The 15,334-nt window shown below is 63.9% G+C and overlaps 3 protein-coding genes across 3 annotated transcripts; 2 read left to right on the top strand and 1 right to left on the bottom strand.

Moving 5' to 3' along the window:
- Nucleotides 1-155: 155 nt before the first annotated feature.
- On the bottom strand, nucleotides 156-4,133 carry CHLRE_02g106200v5 (uncharacterized protein). Its single transcript, XM_001699921.2, has 9 exons — nucleotides 3,999-4,133; nucleotides 3,883-3,897; nucleotides 3,587-3,763; nucleotides 3,326-3,422; nucleotides 3,102-3,219; nucleotides 2,874-2,911; nucleotides 1,674-1,899; nucleotides 1,404-1,515; nucleotides 156-1,233 (listed from the first exon to the last, which is right to left on the bottom strand). Exons 2-9 carry the CDS (start codon nucleotides 3,891-3,893, stop codon nucleotides 1,059-1,061), a joined length of 954 nt encoding a protein of 317 aa, XP_001699973.2. The 5' UTR covers nucleotides 3,894-3,897; nucleotides 3,999-4,133; the 3' UTR covers nucleotides 156-1,058.
- Nucleotides 4,134-5,027: 894 nt separating this feature from the next.
- On the top strand, nucleotides 5,028-7,315 carry CHLRE_02g106150v5 (uncharacterized protein). The gene is made up of 6 exons (XM_001699697.2): nucleotides 5,028-5,297; nucleotides 5,569-5,668; nucleotides 5,902-6,046; nucleotides 6,295-6,358; nucleotides 6,573-6,629; nucleotides 6,940-7,315. Exons 1-6 carry the CDS (start codon nucleotides 5,238-5,240, stop codon nucleotides 7,003-7,005), a joined length of 492 nt encoding a protein of 163 aa, XP_001699749.1. The 5' UTR covers nucleotides 5,028-5,237; the 3' UTR covers nucleotides 7,006-7,315.
- A 122-nt stretch (nucleotides 7,316-7,437) lies between these two features.
- On the top strand, nucleotides 7,438-15,304 carry CHLRE_02g106100v5 (uncharacterized protein). The gene is made up of 11 exons (XM_043059805.1): nucleotides 7,438-7,644; nucleotides 7,765-8,763; nucleotides 9,207-9,288; nucleotides 9,465-9,598; nucleotides 9,741-10,122; nucleotides 10,260-10,825; nucleotides 11,072-11,317; nucleotides 11,429-11,597; nucleotides 11,767-11,829; nucleotides 12,116-12,211; nucleotides 12,380-15,304. The coding sequence occupies exons 2-11, from the start codon at nucleotides 7,898-7,900 to the stop codon at nucleotides 14,579-14,581; spliced, it is 4,806 nt and encodes a 1,601-aa protein (XP_042927439.1). The 5' UTR covers nucleotides 7,438-7,644; nucleotides 7,765-7,897; the 3' UTR covers nucleotides 14,582-15,304.
- The last annotated feature ends 30 nt before the right edge of the window (nucleotides 15,305-15,334 follow it).

The raw sequence follows: 15,334 nt of genomic DNA, 5'->3' as shown, positions 1-15,334 counted from the left end.
GTGCTGCCCCAATGTCGGTCTGGCAAAGTCTGGCGGACTGCCTTTGCTGCTTTGCTGGGCTCCTTCGTAATGCAACGAAGGCGACACTTCGTAACCCGATTGGATATCAAGCGCAACTCATCAAAATGTTAGTCATAGGGGGAAGGGGGGATGTGTGGGTGAAAGGCCCAGTTGAGGCCTTGGGGGCGTGGCTGAATGGTGGGATGCACCGTGTTGAATGCCCCCCCCCCACCTGTAAGCCCGTGCCACCGTAAGCCGGGTCGGCAATCCTGGCGCCAAGCTGTTCAAGCTAGCTACCAAGCTGGTGCTTCACGCCTCCTTGCGTGCACGCATGCGATGCCACGGACTTTTAGCGAGTCTCATGAGGCACGCTCATGGCGTGTTTAGAGGATGAATATCAGAGTCAGGGCTGTCAGGCGCACCTCGCTTGCCACCTACAAGCAAGCCACGAGTTGGGCACCACCACCAGTCCACCACGCTAGGATGTCCACCACCTAGCCCTCCAGGTCCAAGCTCCTTCTGGCATGTACGTGCACATGCATGCTGGTTGCAACCCGTGTGCATCAAGACCATATAGCAGATCTGGCCCTTTCCTCGCTTTACACATTCCACCCAAGGCACCAGCAGGACACCCATCCACAACCTTGAAACGGCAAAGACCATTCTCCTATTCCCCGAGTGCACATTACTCCGTACACCGCTATCTCACTCACTACGGCCCGGTCGCAAGCATCCATGAAATTGAAGCTCACCACGCCTATCTAATAGGGATATCATTCCTAACGGTCCATGGCGGGCAATGACGCGGTGCCCAACCAACAAGAAAAATGTGAGCCCGTGTCAGTAACACCGCTTGACCCCTTGCCCGGGCTTCCAAGCTGCCTAGGTCCCAGGCTCGCCAGCATGGAGCCACACATGAGACAGCCGTTATGCCGCCGTTGGCCTGATGACGGTTGTCTATCACACTATCCTTACCCTCGCCTGCCACCGCGCTGCCGCGACTGTCACCGCTGCTTCCCTAGACACAATAGGTATCTGCCTGATGTACAGGGCATCGCTTACGCGTTGTCCGATTTACCCTGGTCCCCAGACTCCACCAGTGGCTGCTTCTCCGGCGCCTTCGCCGCCGCCGCCGCGCTGGCCTTCATCTGCTCCACCTTGGCGTAGTTGTAGTACATGACGCCCAGGAACGCCAGGCCGTACCCGAACAGCTGCGTGCGAGTCACTGGCGACCTGCAGCAGGAGCAAGGGAGTGCGGTCACTGCTGGGTTGTGTTTTGCCGGGCATAGGGACTGTGCCGGTGGTCAGCACACTTTGATGCGGCCGTCCTCGGTTGTGTCACATGGCTAGTAAGCGGAGCGCTCAACCAGAGCACCAGCTGAGGCCCAGCGCGGCGCACTCACCCGTAGAGCACGACCGAGAGCAGAATGAGCAGCCAGTCCTTGATGACACCAGCCACGTTCATGGTCAGCGCCGAGGTCTTGCCAATGAGCAGGAACACGGACATGTTGAGGGCTGCATGCAACAAAGGGCAAGTGGGTCAGCGACGCATACATTGGTGCACATCCCGCTGATCAGTTACGATGGTGACCATACGGTATGCGATAGCTCCGCCGCCGCTGTGCCTAGCTGCCTGCTGCCCGTGCCCCACCTACAACCACCCGGCTTCTCACCGAAGGCGCACGCCGCGCTGAGCAGCAGCAGCGGAATGTTGACGTTGAGGTTGGGGTCGTTCACCATCTTGGGCAGCTCAATGTAGATGAAGGGCAGGAACAGGAACACGAAGCAGCAGGGCGCGATGTGGTATAGCGTGGACACGGGGTTCATCTTAATGCCGCGCTTTTGCAGCAGGATCTGCACGAGCGTCAGGCGCACGCTCTCCGTGGCAATGCTGCCAACCTGCAAAATCAGGGCGCGCAGTACAGGGGGGGAGCTTGAAGGCTTGAAGGCGCAAACCTGCTATGGCTGCAGCACCCCGCATTACTGTCATCCGATAGCCATGGCCACAACACGGCAGTCAACCGCGGCCTAAGGCCGGGGGCGCTGTTGCACCGCCAGGCCTGTCGTTATCCTCAACCCCAACCCCGCACGGCCATTGCCGATGGGGGCCAGTCCTGATGGGGTCCCGCTCGCAAGCATGCAAGCGAGCGCCTGCTGCAGCGGCCTGCAGCGGCAGCCGCCCCCTGGTGGCTGGCCCTCAGCTGGTCCAGAGGTATGGCATGTCCACGCCGCCGCAACCTCCGAGGGCGCCACGGCAGCGCCAGGGCCACCAACCCCCACACCACTGCTGGTCTGACCTCGCCAGCGGGGGGCCCAACCGGTGGGTGCACTGCCGTGGGCGCTTTTGATGTTTGCGAAAGGCCACATGAGTTGGGTTTCCATCTCGCGATGGAGCTGTACGACGAGAGGGTGTAGCGCCCAGCCCCAAGCCAGAGCGCGGGTCAGACACGTGGAAGCTGCATGCCTACGTTACCTCCGTATTCAGCTTGCCCAGTCCCTATGCACTGTCTTCCCAGACGGAGCGCAACGTCCCCGCCCCTCCCATTGACACGGCGGCCAGTGAGCTTTCAGGCGTCCTGTACCGCGGAGTGGTTGCATATTACGCGCCGTGCGCCTTCACTGAGTTGTGTTGCGCATCCACTTCCCGGGAACCCCACTACGGTACCCCCGTTTACACCCGGGAACCCCATTACGGTACCACCTGAAGTCAAGTCCCGCTGCTTCTGACGGCCTTGGGCCGCCTTGTGTATTCCCGGCTATGGTTGTTGCTGACTTGAGTTCCACGCGCACTGCCCGCCGTTGACGCAGCCACATAGCACGAAGCCTGTGACCCAACCTGCCCAGGAACAGCAGAACTTCTGCCCAACACCCACCTGCAGCAGCACGCCGACCACGACGAAGTGGATCTCGCCTGTACACAAAGAGCGCGAGAGGCAGTGTTAACGGTGGGATGTAGATGTGGGAGTGGCGACGGTCAGACGACCAGACGACAGGACACAACCACCACAAGCTCGAGGTCAAGTCACGTCAGGGACACGGCTCGGTACTTGGCATGCCCCACAGCCACCTCAGAATCTCCGGCACACAGTATGCCGGCTCACCATATGACGCAATGGCGATTCCGGTGCCCACCACCACCATGTTGAGGGCCACCCGCGTGGTGAACTTCTCCGTCGCGAAGCCCACGCCCACAACGAACACGACCATGGGCATGGACGCCTGCACGTTGGCAGCAGCCATGGAGTCATCTCAGCCGTCTGCCGGTGTGCATATGCCGGCAAGCAGGAGGCTGCGGTTGCTGCCTGCCACGCGCCCGCGCCCGTACCTTGAGCATCTGGATGAAGGACACGGACAGGTATAGGTAGGCGGCGTTGCCCAGCCACAGAGTGCCCGCGAACAGCAGGCCGATGGGCAGGATACAGCTGCAGGGCGGTGCGTTATGACGGCAGCGTTATGAGTCAGTCGTGGACGCGGCAGTTTCGCGTCCTCGGGGGCCCCCGGGCAGCAGCGCGGGCCACGCGCCCGCCACCTGGCACGACCGACCCGTCAAACGGCCGCCGTGGGCCGTTGCAACGCTCCAGCTCACCTCAGGTAAGTGTCAGCGGTGATGTTGACTGCTTCTACGAACCCTCCCTTCACCAGCACGAATGCTAGTATAGAGCAGAAGCCCATGTGCGTGCAGGTAAGGGCAACCGGGTAAGGAAAGCCGCTCATCGACAGCACATACTTGTTGACCATGATCACGGCAGCCGATAGAAAGATCCTGCGCACACAGAGGCGAGATAAGACACATATCCGAGGAAGTATTTGGCCCAGGGGGCGAGTTGACCCGGCGAATTCAACACCGCATTCAGCACGGTAGTTTTGTGTTTTACTCCTTACCATATGAACATGTACCTGCGTGGCACAGAGAAGCAGTTAGCACGCGGGTTGCTTGCGCACAGGCATCCAGTGCCAGCTTTGCGACGACAAGCAAGCCCGTTTTCTGTGTCACTTACGAATATGTTACCAAGAGCTGCATTCCAAGCCCTTGCTGCTTGCTTCCTTGAGCCTCTCCCATTTTCGCCAAACACAACAGCCGCGAACTTTGGTCGCAAAGAAGTTAACAGTACTAAGTATTCTGTAAACTGAACAATTAGATCTGTCCGATTGTTTTGTCGGGGTCCGAAGACGTGGACCACGACGTGGTGGCGACGGCAATGGTACGGAGCGCATCCCACTGCTGCAGGCGCTGCCACCTGAGGCTGCTCCTGGTTACCACAGCTACATCATGCGTCTAGGGGGAGCTTCGTGGGTGCAGCCGCAACTACGACCCGATACCAGGCCCTGGCCGTAGCTTCGGGGGCAAAAGGCAAAATATGCATATGACCCTAGCATGAGACTGCACGATGGACACACCACGCTTGACGTCTGACCGCTTGTTGGATCCACACGTGATATCAATGTTACAAGTAAGCAACGCTAGTACGTTAACCTAGGACTGCACCCGCAAAGGACACATGCCAACATGTCCCCTGGGTCGCACGTTTAGGGTCATGAGCTGCACGGCGGGTGGTGAGCAGGTGAGCCCTGTTCGTGGGGGCTAATTGAGGCAGGCACCGTGAAGATGCGACGGAAGGACTGTGGCGCCGCCGAGTTGGGATTTGTGCGCTCTCGTAGGAGCGGGGGCATGCGGTACAGCGCTTAGTCCCACGAAGGATGTGTCCTGACTCTGACGGTGCCACATTCCATCCGAACACTCAGCAGTTGGGTCATGCATGATACCGTTCAGAAGCCAGGTGCACCGAATCCTTTTATCATTGCTCTTTCCTTGCTTCGTGGCCGTTCATGACATGATGAGGCAGTGGCGAAGAGGGGGGAGTGAATGTAGAGGAACAGCAGCGTCTCTCATGCACAGAGTTCAATGGTGCTGCGGGCCGGAGCCCCTCTGATGGTCTTAATTGCGGCCGATGGGTCGTGCAGGGTTTGTGCCGGCGGGCCTCCCCTTACGAAGTGCTGCATGAATGCTTCGCCCAACCGGAATGTACACGTACACTACTTGGTGCATACCAGTTATTAGTGCGAGTAGATATACAAGCGCCGCGACGCACCGCTGGTCGCAGAAATTTCTTCTGAGGGTTGACCTCAACCAGCTATCATCTTGCCCTGCCCTGGAGCTTACTGTATTTACTGGCACTACATATACGAGTTGTATTGATTGGACACGAGTCCACGCAGCCTAGCAGGGGATCTCTGCAATGTCGGTGACTTTGCACACAAACGTCGGGGACATAAAAATAGAGCTGTTCTGTGACCAGGTGAGGCGGGAGGGGCATGGTAGGGGCCCGGGGGTCTCGGGTATCAGCGGCAGCACGCGGCTGTGACACGCTGCGACGCTGGGTGTCGCCGAGCCCACCAATTCACCCGGTGCTATCACTACTGTTAAGATTCGCGCAGCATTTGCAGCTGTCTGTATGGTAGCGGACGTGGGCAGGCTGCCATGGCCTGGCTGCCCACTGGGCCTTGGTGGCGCCTGTGACTGGGGCCTTCAACGCATATCCCCCCCCCCCCGGAACACGCCCGGCGCAGGCGCCACGGGCCTCTGAGAACTTCCTAGCCCTGTGCGCCAGCAACTACTACGAAAATGTGCACTTCCACCGCAACATCAAGGGCTTCATGATCCAAGGAGGTGCGCGGAGGAGCGTGGCAGAGAGCCAGGACAGGCAGGGGGCATCGGCGCACCTGCCCTGCAAGTTGCACGCACTCTGGCGCAGCTTCGCCACGCCAATCACTCATCTGCCACCTCCCGTATCTGCCGCTGCCCGCCCTCCATTTCCGCACACCCCTCCTGCCGCAAGCTTCACAAGCCTTACCGTGCACTCCCGATGCCACTCTCTCCGCACGATACGCGCGCCCTTGCAGGCGACCCCACGGGCACGGGCAAAGGCGGCCGCTCCATCTACCCCACCGCCAACGGCAAGTTCCCGGACGAGATAAACGACTCGCTCAAACACAGCAAGCGCGGCATTGTGTCAATGGCTAACAGCGGGCCCAACACCAACGGGAGGTGTGTGATGCGCTGGCGGCGCGGGCTGGGGCGGGCCGCTGGGGATGGTGCGGCTTGGGGCAGCCCAGAGGCAAGGGACGGGAATGGGGTGGGGTGAGAATGAGGGCCGGGGTGTTGCTTTGGGCCAGGTGCCACTGTCTGTGGGGGTCCCGGGCGTGACTCTTGCCCTGTACGGCCATCATCGCAACACGCCCTGGCCCGCCGTGACCCCGATCGGCGCCCTTGGCCGCCTCTCTTCATCCGCGCAGTCAGTTCTTCATCACCTACAAGGCGCACGCGCACCTCAACGGGAAATACACCATCTTCGGACAGGTGTGTGCGGGTGGGCCCGGTGGGGCTGTTGCGCCAGCCAGCTCTGGCGCTCAGGGGCCCATGAAAGCGGCCTTGGGGGAGCGACATCCCGCCCACCTAGTGGTGGCTCGACAAAGCACCATGCCTGCCCGGCCTGAGGTGCCGCCGCTGCTGCCGTGTGGTCATACCCGCCCGCTGTCTGCCTGCTATGTGCCTGTGCTGCGCTGCCGGGCAGGTGATTGACGGGCTGGAGGTGTTGGACCGAATGGAGAAGGTGCCCACAGACGACAAGGTGGGTGTGGGTGGGCGCGTAGAGCAGTGCGTGGGCATACCAGTGGGGTCAGTGGCGGCGGGTGCTTGCGTAAGATATGGCGTAAAGCGGTGTAGCGCTATTGGCGGCGGGGGGGCGGGCGGGTTTTGTGGCCCTCTTGGAACCTATTGCGCTGTTGGGAGCCACGTCACATCGGCGCCAATACGGTATCAATGCCGATACGGTATCAATGCCCGCCGGGGTTGTGTTGCGCATGCGACCTGAGGCACTGACATCTGCGTTGTCCTGTAACCCTCGGCCGTGTTGCCTGGCGCGCTCGGTTCGTGTACAGGACCGGCCAAAGACGGACATAAAGATCAACAAGGTCACCATCCACGCCAACCCGATTGCCGGGTAGCAGCAGCTCGGCGCAATGGAGCAGCGGCAGTGGGGAGCCGGAGGTCAGAGGAGAGGAGGGTGGCTGTGGGTGCGCTGGCCATGATGCGCGAGCAATGCTGGTGGGTGTGGGGATGCATAGGGGCGAATGAAAGGCAGGATGCTACGCGTATGTGCCAAAATTGGTTCTGCACACGCTACGGTCTACTGATGGGGGGGCGGCGGGCGGCGGAGTGTCAAGGTGCCCGTGGAGGAGACGGTGCGCGAAGCCCGCTTTGACTGCGAGGGCGAGCGAACATGGACTTGTCGGCGACATGTAAGGACATGAAGTGTGCAGCAGACGTCTCGAGGTGCGTGCGTGACCCGCGGGTGGGAGAGGCACCCCATGGAGGGACCTGATCTTGAGCGCCGCGACAGAGGACCGTGCATTCTTTCTTGTACCTCTTGATAAGTGATTCATCTAGCGCGTAATGACAAGTTCCTGACAGCCCTCAATCGAAAGCTTTCACCGCGCGAGCCCGAAAAATACTGAAAGGGGGGCCTCGAGGTGGGCACGGAGCCAGCGCAGAGGCCGCTCGCGTCAGTGTTGATTTCGCTCAGCTCACTCACGGCGCTGGCGGCTAGCACAGCCACGTTGCAGCTGCCGGGAGGAGGCTTTCAGGTGCGACCTTGAACGGTTGGCGTCTTGAAAGGCCTTTCGGGTCAGGCTTCTTGCTTTTTGGCCTTTGCAAACATTCTTAACGCGCGTTTGGGTCCGCGCTTTCCGCTCTCGGCGCCGCAGGCTCGACAAGTCGGGGCGCGCAACGAGCCGCCGGTTAAACTTCCGGAGCCGCCGCCGCGATCGATCGGGAAGCGTCTATTGACAGTGTCATCCCAGAAACAGCTCTTCCAGCAGCAATTCGAGCACGGCCTATATGCTAGTCATGCCAGCACCTGCCGCCCAGGCCACCGACACGCCTCCCCCGCCGCCCCGGAGCTCCTTCCGTGGCGAGTCCGACCTCCTCGGCGGCTGTGGCGGCGGCGGCTGTAACAGTGACAGTAGCAGCCAGGCCGACGGCTGCAGCCGCCGCGGCGCCCTCGGTGCGCTGCTGCTGGCGCTGCCGCCGCGTGTGCTGGCGGCGGGACTGTCGGCAGTGCCCGTGCGGCCGCTGACAGTCGGTGGTCGCGGCGCCTTCAGCGGCTGGTGGCAGCCGCACCGCCGCACCTGGTCCGCGCCCACGCAGGCAGCGGCCGTGTGCACGCAGCCGACGGACGCGCCCGCAGCTGCGCCGCCGGCCGGCCTGGCCACCACTGCCGCTGCTCCGGCGGCTGCGGCGGCTGCAGTGGACCAGGCGGCGGCTACTCCCGCGCCTGCGGCGGCGGCGGCCCAGCAGCAGCAGGCACCGCTGCAATCAGAGATCCAGCCAGCTACAGCCTCCGAGATGGAGCCGGAGCCAGAGCCGCCGGGGGCCTTTGCAGTTGCGGCGGCGGCGGCCCTGCCGCTGCTGGACCTCCCGCCTGAGCTGTCGGGGCCGCCGTCGCTGGCCTACGGAGAGAGCTTCACATCCACCACCGTCCTGCAGACGGCACCGGCGGACCCCGCCCTGAGCGCGTCGCAGCTCCCGCCCGACTACAACCGGCGCGCGACGCTGCTGCTACTGCGCCTGGTCGCGGCGGCGGCGGCGTTCGCGGCTGCAGCTGCCGGCCTGGCGGCGGCGGCGCTGTGGCTGGTGGGCTGGCGGCAGCTGCTGGTACTGCTGGTGGCGGCGGAGGCCGCGTTTGCGGTACATTACAGGCGCAAGTGAGTGCGGCGGGGGAAGAGCAGGGGACAGGCTAGGGACATGGCAGAGATGCAAATGGCGTGCCGGCGGCGCAAATGGCGGCGCAAATGGCGGTATCACAGCTGTCACTCCCTACATCCCGCTCCTGCTTCGCCGCACCGTTTCCTGCTGCTCTGCGTCCCGTAACCAGCTGCTACACGCACAGACACAGACACACACACACACACACACACACACACACACACACACACACACACACACACACACACACACACACGCGGCCGTAATTCTGCATCGCATACACTGTCCTACGCGTAATGTTTTCCTTGTGCTCTTTAACACACACACGCACGCACGCACGCACACACACACACACACACACACACACACGCACGCACACACGCACGCACACACGCACACACACACACACGCACGCACACACTGTCTTTCTATCACTGCGCAGGTATGCGATGCTGAACGCGCAGCCTGCCCGCCACGCGCCCGAGCACCACGACCCGCTGGCCGCATTCCAGCGCCTGCTGCAGGTGCGTGCGTTTGTGCGTGCATGAGTTTGTTGGTGTGTGGTGGGGTGCGTGTGCGAGCCGCACATGGGCACGCTGCTGGAAATGTCCGGTTTCGACGCAGCAGCGTGTGAGCGCTCACGTGTTGAAGCTCCTTGCATCCCGCACTGGCACGTGCACGTGTTGTCCAAACGCCGCAGGTGTGTCAATACTTTAGTGCCAAGATAGACGCGCGCGTGTACCTGTCCACCTGGTTCTGCGGCGCTGACTACCGGCTGATCCGGCGCGACAACGTGGCCGAACTCATCGCCTACGGGTTCTGGTACAAGAGCAGGTGAGGCAACCGGGCAGGAGAGGGAAGGGACGGGAGGGGAGGGAGGCGGAGGCTGTGATGATCACAGGCACAGTGGCACACATGCGCCTTGCACAAGTCACGCCCCTCACCGCGCCCACCGTCTGTCTGTGTGCCTGTGTAGGTCTGAGATGGAGGCCGCCGGCCTGGGTCCGCTGCTGCGGCAGTGCGTGTCGGCTCTGGAGTGCGCCTTCCGCATCTCGCTGCCGCCCGGCCACCAGCCCGGCCTGCGCTGCATGTACCACCTGTGGGAGCCGCTGCGGACCATCTACCGGCCCCTGACATTCTACGCCGCCACAGAGGCGCTGGCGCTGCTCACGCAGGCGCTGCTGCTAGCCATGGGATGCAGCCTCAGCAGGCAGAGCACGCCGGTGGCGGAGGAGACCGCGGCGGCGGGAGGCGGGGCGGGAGGCGGGGCCGGGAGGGGGCTGGGCATGCTGGTCGCCACGGCGGGGCTGGAGCGGCCGGCGGCCGCAGCCACCCGTGTCGCCGGGACTGTAAGCGAGGTGCGGTACTAGGGGGGTAGAGACGGGCCGCAAGCAAGCACCAATGGGTGGCCTTCCTCGCGCACACAACTCGCTCCGACTAAGTACGTCACGTGAATACGAAATTCACAGGAACTGTTCCTCATGCTCTCCCACAGGTGGCTCGCGCTCATGGGGAGCGGAGCAAGGTGGACCGCTCCGGCACCGGCAACAGCATCGCCACCGCCGCAGCCGCCACTGGTGCTGGGGCCAGCGGCTTGGGCCAGCAGCTGGCGGCGCCTCCTCCTCCGCACGGTCCGGAGCCGCTGGTCCTAGCCTCATGGGCCTCCGACCGCTCCACCGCATCCCTCACCTCGCGTGCAACCCACCTCACCGGCAGCAGCAATAACAGCAATGGCGGTAGCAGCGACAGCAACCGTGGCAGCGGCAGCGAGGGCGGCAGCAGCTCCGCTGAAGGCGCCAGGGACGCCAGCAGCTGTGGCGCTGGTGGTGGTGGCGCTGGCGGTGGTGGCGGTGCTCGCCGCTGGGGGCGGGTGCGCTGGCCTGCAGTCGTGCTGGGCGTGCTGTGGCGACGGCGGGACACACGCCAGCCACCCGCTCGTGCTGCGGCCCCTACGGCCGCCGCAACGGGTGCGGGAGGTGGTGGTGCTGTGCCGCCGCTGACGCCCGTCCTGCTGCTGCACGGTGTGGGGCTGGGGCTACTGCCGTACGTCAACTTCATCCGGTGAGCTTGCTTGGGGAGGGAGTTGTGGCGTTCAATGTCACCCGATACAAAGGGGCGGCAGATAGATGGGCATTTGGTCATATGTGCCTCAGTAAGGTACCTGCAATCAGCCTTCACCAGACCCAGAGGCCAGAGCCCAGCCTACCTGGCTTATGGTGTCTGTGCGCCCAACCCCTAACTGCGCCTGTTCGTCACCGGCATCGCCTGACTTGCCGTGCCTGGAATGGCGGAACCCCTTGCGTGCAGCTGCCTGCTTGCTGCTGGTCTGCCGCTGGTGGCTCTGGAGTACAAGCACGTGAGCATGCGGCTGTGCTCCGTCATCCCCTCCGCCGACGACATAGCGCTGGCCGCGGCAGCGCTGCTGTCGCGGCTGGGCGTGTCGGGGGCGTGTGTGGTGGCGCACAGCTACGGCACATTCGTGGCGTCACGGCTGGCGCAGCTGCGGCCAGACACGCTGCAGAGCCTGGCGCTTCTAGACCCCGTGTGCTTCGGGTAAGGAACGACAGTAGCAGCAGCCGAGTGAAGCGCTTTTGGTGGTTAAACTCTGGTGCCAACTATCAATGCGCCTGACACAGTCCGTCCATTCCTGTTTCGCCTCCGCAGTATGTTCATGCCTCACCTTCTTGCCAACTTCATCTACCGCCAGCCCCGCACCAGCTCGCTGTCGGTGTGGGCCAAAGACGTGCTGTTCAACTTCGTGTCGCGGGACCTGCACTGCGCCGCCGCACTGTGCCGCCGCTTCTACTGGAGCGACGTAAACCTATGGCCGCAGGTGCGGGTGGTAGGCAGGGGGGCGGGGGCGTTGGGAAATGCTGGTTTCGGTCGCGTGCGTTCGGGGGCACATTGTTGCAATGAGGATGGATTTTGAGAGTCCACCGGCGATGGACTAACGGTTTGCTCCTAATCTTTTCCCAATCTACCCCACACCTTCCCACCCCTAGGATATTCCCAGCCGCACACTGGTGGCTATTGGCGGAAACGACCAACTCATTCACGTGGACGAGGTGTGTCCGTGTGTGTTAACAAGGGAAACAATAAGTGCGCGCCCGCACATTGCGATGAATCATCTTACCATAATGTGTATGTGTGTTTGTGTTTGTGTGGCTAGGGAGCACATGTGTGCGTGGTCGTGTGGGTGCGCGTGTTTTCAGGTAAAAGGGTCAGTTTGAAAGGATGCGGGTCCTGGCGCTTGGTGCATGTTCTTCCTTGACCGACCCCTGCCTGCCTGCATGCACCACTCGGCCTGCCGCCTGCCGCCGCTCCGCCGCCTCATCCACTCCCCGCCCCCAGGTCCTGGACTTCATCCAGCACTACGCCGCCAAGATCCTGTACCACCACAAACACGCGCACGCCGAGCTGCTGCTAGACACAGCCTGGCAGCAGCAGGTGCGAACGCGCGTGTGCGGAGGGGGGGAGGCGGGTGTGCGCTGCCCGCGCGGGCGTGGGCGTGGGCAGGAGCGGAAGAGTGGGATACGCATGTGGGGTGTCGGCGATGGACGACGTACGCTATGTTGGTAAATGTGTTGTGGTGTGTTGTGTTGTGGTTGCATGCAGGTCATCGCTGACATATACCTGATGGCGGGCTCGGGCGCCGGCGCAGCGGGCGCACGCGAAGTGGAGCGGCGGCTCACCGCCATGCCCGCGGCGGCGGTGCGGCGCACACCTACCCTCTCTGCCGCTGTGCTGGCGCCGACACCGAACCCGGCCGTGGCCGCTGGTGCTGCTGCGGCCGCTGCTGCCGCCGCTGCGGCTACTGCTAGGGCGCGCGCGACGGCGGCGGCGGCGGCTGCTGACGCGGCGGCCCCTGGCGAGGAGGTGGGGCCGCAGGGTCTGGCTGGGCTGGCGGCGGTGCCGGGTGTGGTGCGCCGTGTCACCACCCGCAGCTTCAGGCTCATGCACCAGCCCACGCAGCCGTCACCGCAGCCCACGCAGCCGCTGCAGCAGTCGCCGCCGGAGGGGGCACAGGCTCGGGCTGGGCAGGCGGCAGCGGCTGGCGGCGGGGGCCAGGTGCTGGTGGATGCGTCGCAACACGCCCAGCCGTGGCAAGGAGGGACCGAGCAGGAGGCGGCGGCGGCGAGTGAGGAGGACGTGGCAGCGCTGGCGGCGGCCCTCAGCGCCCAGATCGGGGCTGCCAGGAGGAAGACGACGCTGCCGTTGGCGGAGAAGCCAGCGCTGGCGGAGGCGCCGGCCGCGGCTTTGGTGACCCCTGGCTTGGGGCTGGCGCCCGCGCCTGCCGCGCCCATGCCGGCATCTGCGTCAGCACCGGGTCATCAGCAGCAGCAGCTGCCACCTGAATATGCGGTGGCGCCGGCGGCGCCTGCAGCGGTGCCTGCTGTGGCGGGTGTGTCGCGCCGCGAGTCTGTGGGCGCCGTCGTGCGCAAGGAGTCCAGCGGCAGCTGCATCTGGGCCTCAGGGGCGCCGCGGCCGGGCCCTGGCGGTCCCGCAGGCGGCAGCGGCAGGCGCGGACCCGGCGCCGCGGTGGGCGCGGCGGAGCGCACCCTCAGCCTGGGCTGCTGGCCCGAGGGACTTGCCTTTGCGGCCTGCGGTGGTGAGCTACCTGTGGTGCCGCCGCCGCCGCATCAGCAGCTGCCCGCAGTGGGCCGGCGCCTGACTGCCTCCGCCGTGTCCGGCTCCCAACTGGACGGGCTGCTGCTGCTGGAGCTGGCGGGGGCCGGCCTCAACCGCTCCATGCTCATACAGCAGCAGCGCCAGCAGCAGCAGCGTCAACTGCAGGCGCAGACGCAGCAGCAGCAGCTAAAGCTACACGAAGCGGCAGGCGCGCCTCCGCGGCTCAGCGATGCAGCAGCGGCGGCTACAGCTGCTGCCAACTCATCATTGGCGACGCACCGCGCCGCGGCATCCACACATGCAGGATGCCCTGAGGCCAGCCGCCCGGCGGCTCCCGCCGGCGACTCGACAGCTGCCGGCGACGGCGGCGCCACCCACGCTGCGGCGGTTGGGCCTGCCGCTGAGCACCACCCTGTGCCGCACCACCCCTCCTACCTGCACACGCATCGCCGCGCACACGCCGCTCACTCGCACCACCACCAGCACCGGCATCACCGCCTGCGCCCGGCCGCGGCTGCTCCGCGCGGACCAGCAGCGGAGGCCGCTGGGCCCGCGTCGCCGCCAGGCCAGCAGCACCTGCAGCACCAGCGGCATGAGCACCTGCAGCCGCCATTGCCGCTGTCGCCATTGCCGCTGTCGCCGCTGTCGCCACTGCGGCTCACACTGCATCAGTGCTGCCCGCCGATGCCTTGCATCGCTGAGGACGGTGGTGCGCCGCCGGCTGCTGCTGCAACGGCTGCGGCGGCTGTCGGGGACGCGCAGATCGGTGTCGTAGTGCCGGGTGTCCGGACCAGCACCAGTGACAGCGACAGCACGAGCGCCAGCACCGGCAACGCTGACAGGCTCGAGCCTCAGCCGAGCGACAAGCAAAGCAGCGGCCCAGTCGGCAGCGAGGACAGCAGCCCGTACAGTAGTGACATCAAACTTGCCAGCGGCAGCAACGGCACCGTCTCGCCGCCCATCTCCCCACCCGCCACGCCGTCAGATGCGAGTGGTCCCGCCACGCCGAGCTTCCTGCGGCCGCGACTGTCCTGCCACCTGCTGCCCAGCTGGGGCGGCGCGAATGCGCTGTCCGTGTCCGCGCCAGCGGGTTGCTGCGGCCTGGCGCCCCAGCGGCTGGTGGGAGGTGCGTGGGTGGAGGCGGCAGCGGCGCGGGCTCACCGCCTGCGGCGCACAGTGAGCGGCTGAGATGGGGCGAGAGGCTGTCCAGATGGGGTGAGAGCCAATGGTGAGATTTGGGTTGTGAAAGTGTTTGTAATGGCATCTTTCTTCTCACCGTGGCTTTGCCTGATGCTTGATGAAGAGCTTTGCTAGGGTTGCGTGGCGCGGGTTACTCGTTTTGTTGTTCACGAGCGTGTTTGAATTCGTAGATGCAGAGTGCGCCTATGATGCAATGATGCAATAGCAGCAGCGTATGATTAGCGAATGCCGGGGCACGTCAGGGCGCGTCACAGCTCACAGCGGATGCCCTCCGCGTTGCTTAGCCACAGTGGTTACTCGGCCCTTGACTGTTGGCCCTTGACCCTTGTTGTAGGCAGTTGGGTGGTCTCACATGATCGTGCCGCCCTCAATGGCTGTGGTGTTGCTGATCCACCCCCTGGCAGGCCAACAAAGTAAACGGTAGGCTGGAAGCTTGCAAGGCAGGAGTGGGGTCGGTTTCAGTTGGTCTAGCGTTGGTTGGCTAGTAACTCCGTACAGGTGCTGCTTAGTCGAGGGCGCCTAGTGTATCGTTGATTCCCTTGATGTGTGTCTGGTGAACAGGGATGGAGATTGTTGCTTGTCGGTTCGCTGCCCTGTCTGCAGCTTATTCTGGGCTGCTGCATAGCGAAAGGTAGTTGTCCTGTGTACGCACGGTGGGTGGATAGGGGAGCCACAGGAACTCGCTCAGACAACCGTGAAATTACAACTTCGCCTGCGCACCACCACATCCGCTCTTGCCGG

The sequence above is a fragment of the Chlamydomonas reinhardtii genome, chromosome 2, assembly GCF_000002595.2.
Source record: "Chlamydomonas reinhardtii strain CC-503 cw92 mt+ chromosome 2, whole genome shotgun sequence".
NCBI classification, from domain to species: domain Eukaryota; kingdom Viridiplantae; phylum Chlorophyta; class Chlorophyceae; order Chlamydomonadales; family Chlamydomonadaceae; genus Chlamydomonas; species Chlamydomonas reinhardtii.
The sequence above is the reverse complement of the archived record's forward strand: the minus strand, read 5'-3'. Positions and strand labels throughout refer to the sequence as shown.

Bases quoted from the DNA above. Each gene is read 5' to 3' on its own strand.
- CHLRE_02g106200v5 (XM_001699921.2), bottom strand. The intron at 3,220-3,325 runs GTACGGGCGCGG...GCCAACGTGCAG, and splicing joins CCTTCATCCAGATGCTCAAG to GCGTCCATGCCCATGGTCGT. The intron at 2,912-3,101 runs GTGAGCCGGCAT...CTTTGTGTACAG, and splicing joins AATCGCCATTGCGTCATATG to GCGAGATCCACTTCGTCGTG.
- CHLRE_02g106150v5 (XM_001699697.2), top strand. From the start codon at position 5,238: ATGTCGGTGACTTTGCACACAAACGTCGGGGACATAAAAATAGAGCTG. The intron at 5,298-5,568 runs GTGAGGCGGGAG...CGCCCGGCGCAG, and splicing joins TAGAGCTGTTCTGTGACCAG to GCGCCACGGGCCTCTGAGAA. The intron at 6,630-6,939 runs GTGGGTGTGGGT...GTTCGTGTACAG, and splicing joins AGGTGCCCACAGACGACAAG to GACCGGCCAAAGACGGACAT.
- CHLRE_02g106100v5 (XM_043059805.1), top strand. From the start codon at position 7,898: ATGCTAGTCATGCCAGCACCTGCCGCCCAGGCCACCGACACGCCTCCC. The intron at 9,289-9,464 runs GTGCGTGCGTTT...CAAACGCCGCAG, and splicing joins CATTCCAGCGCCTGCTGCAG to GTGTGTCAATACTTTAGTGC. The intron at 11,318-11,428 runs GTAAGGAACGAC...TCGCCTCCGCAG, and splicing joins CTAGACCCCGTGTGCTTCGG to TATGTTCATGCCTCACCTTC.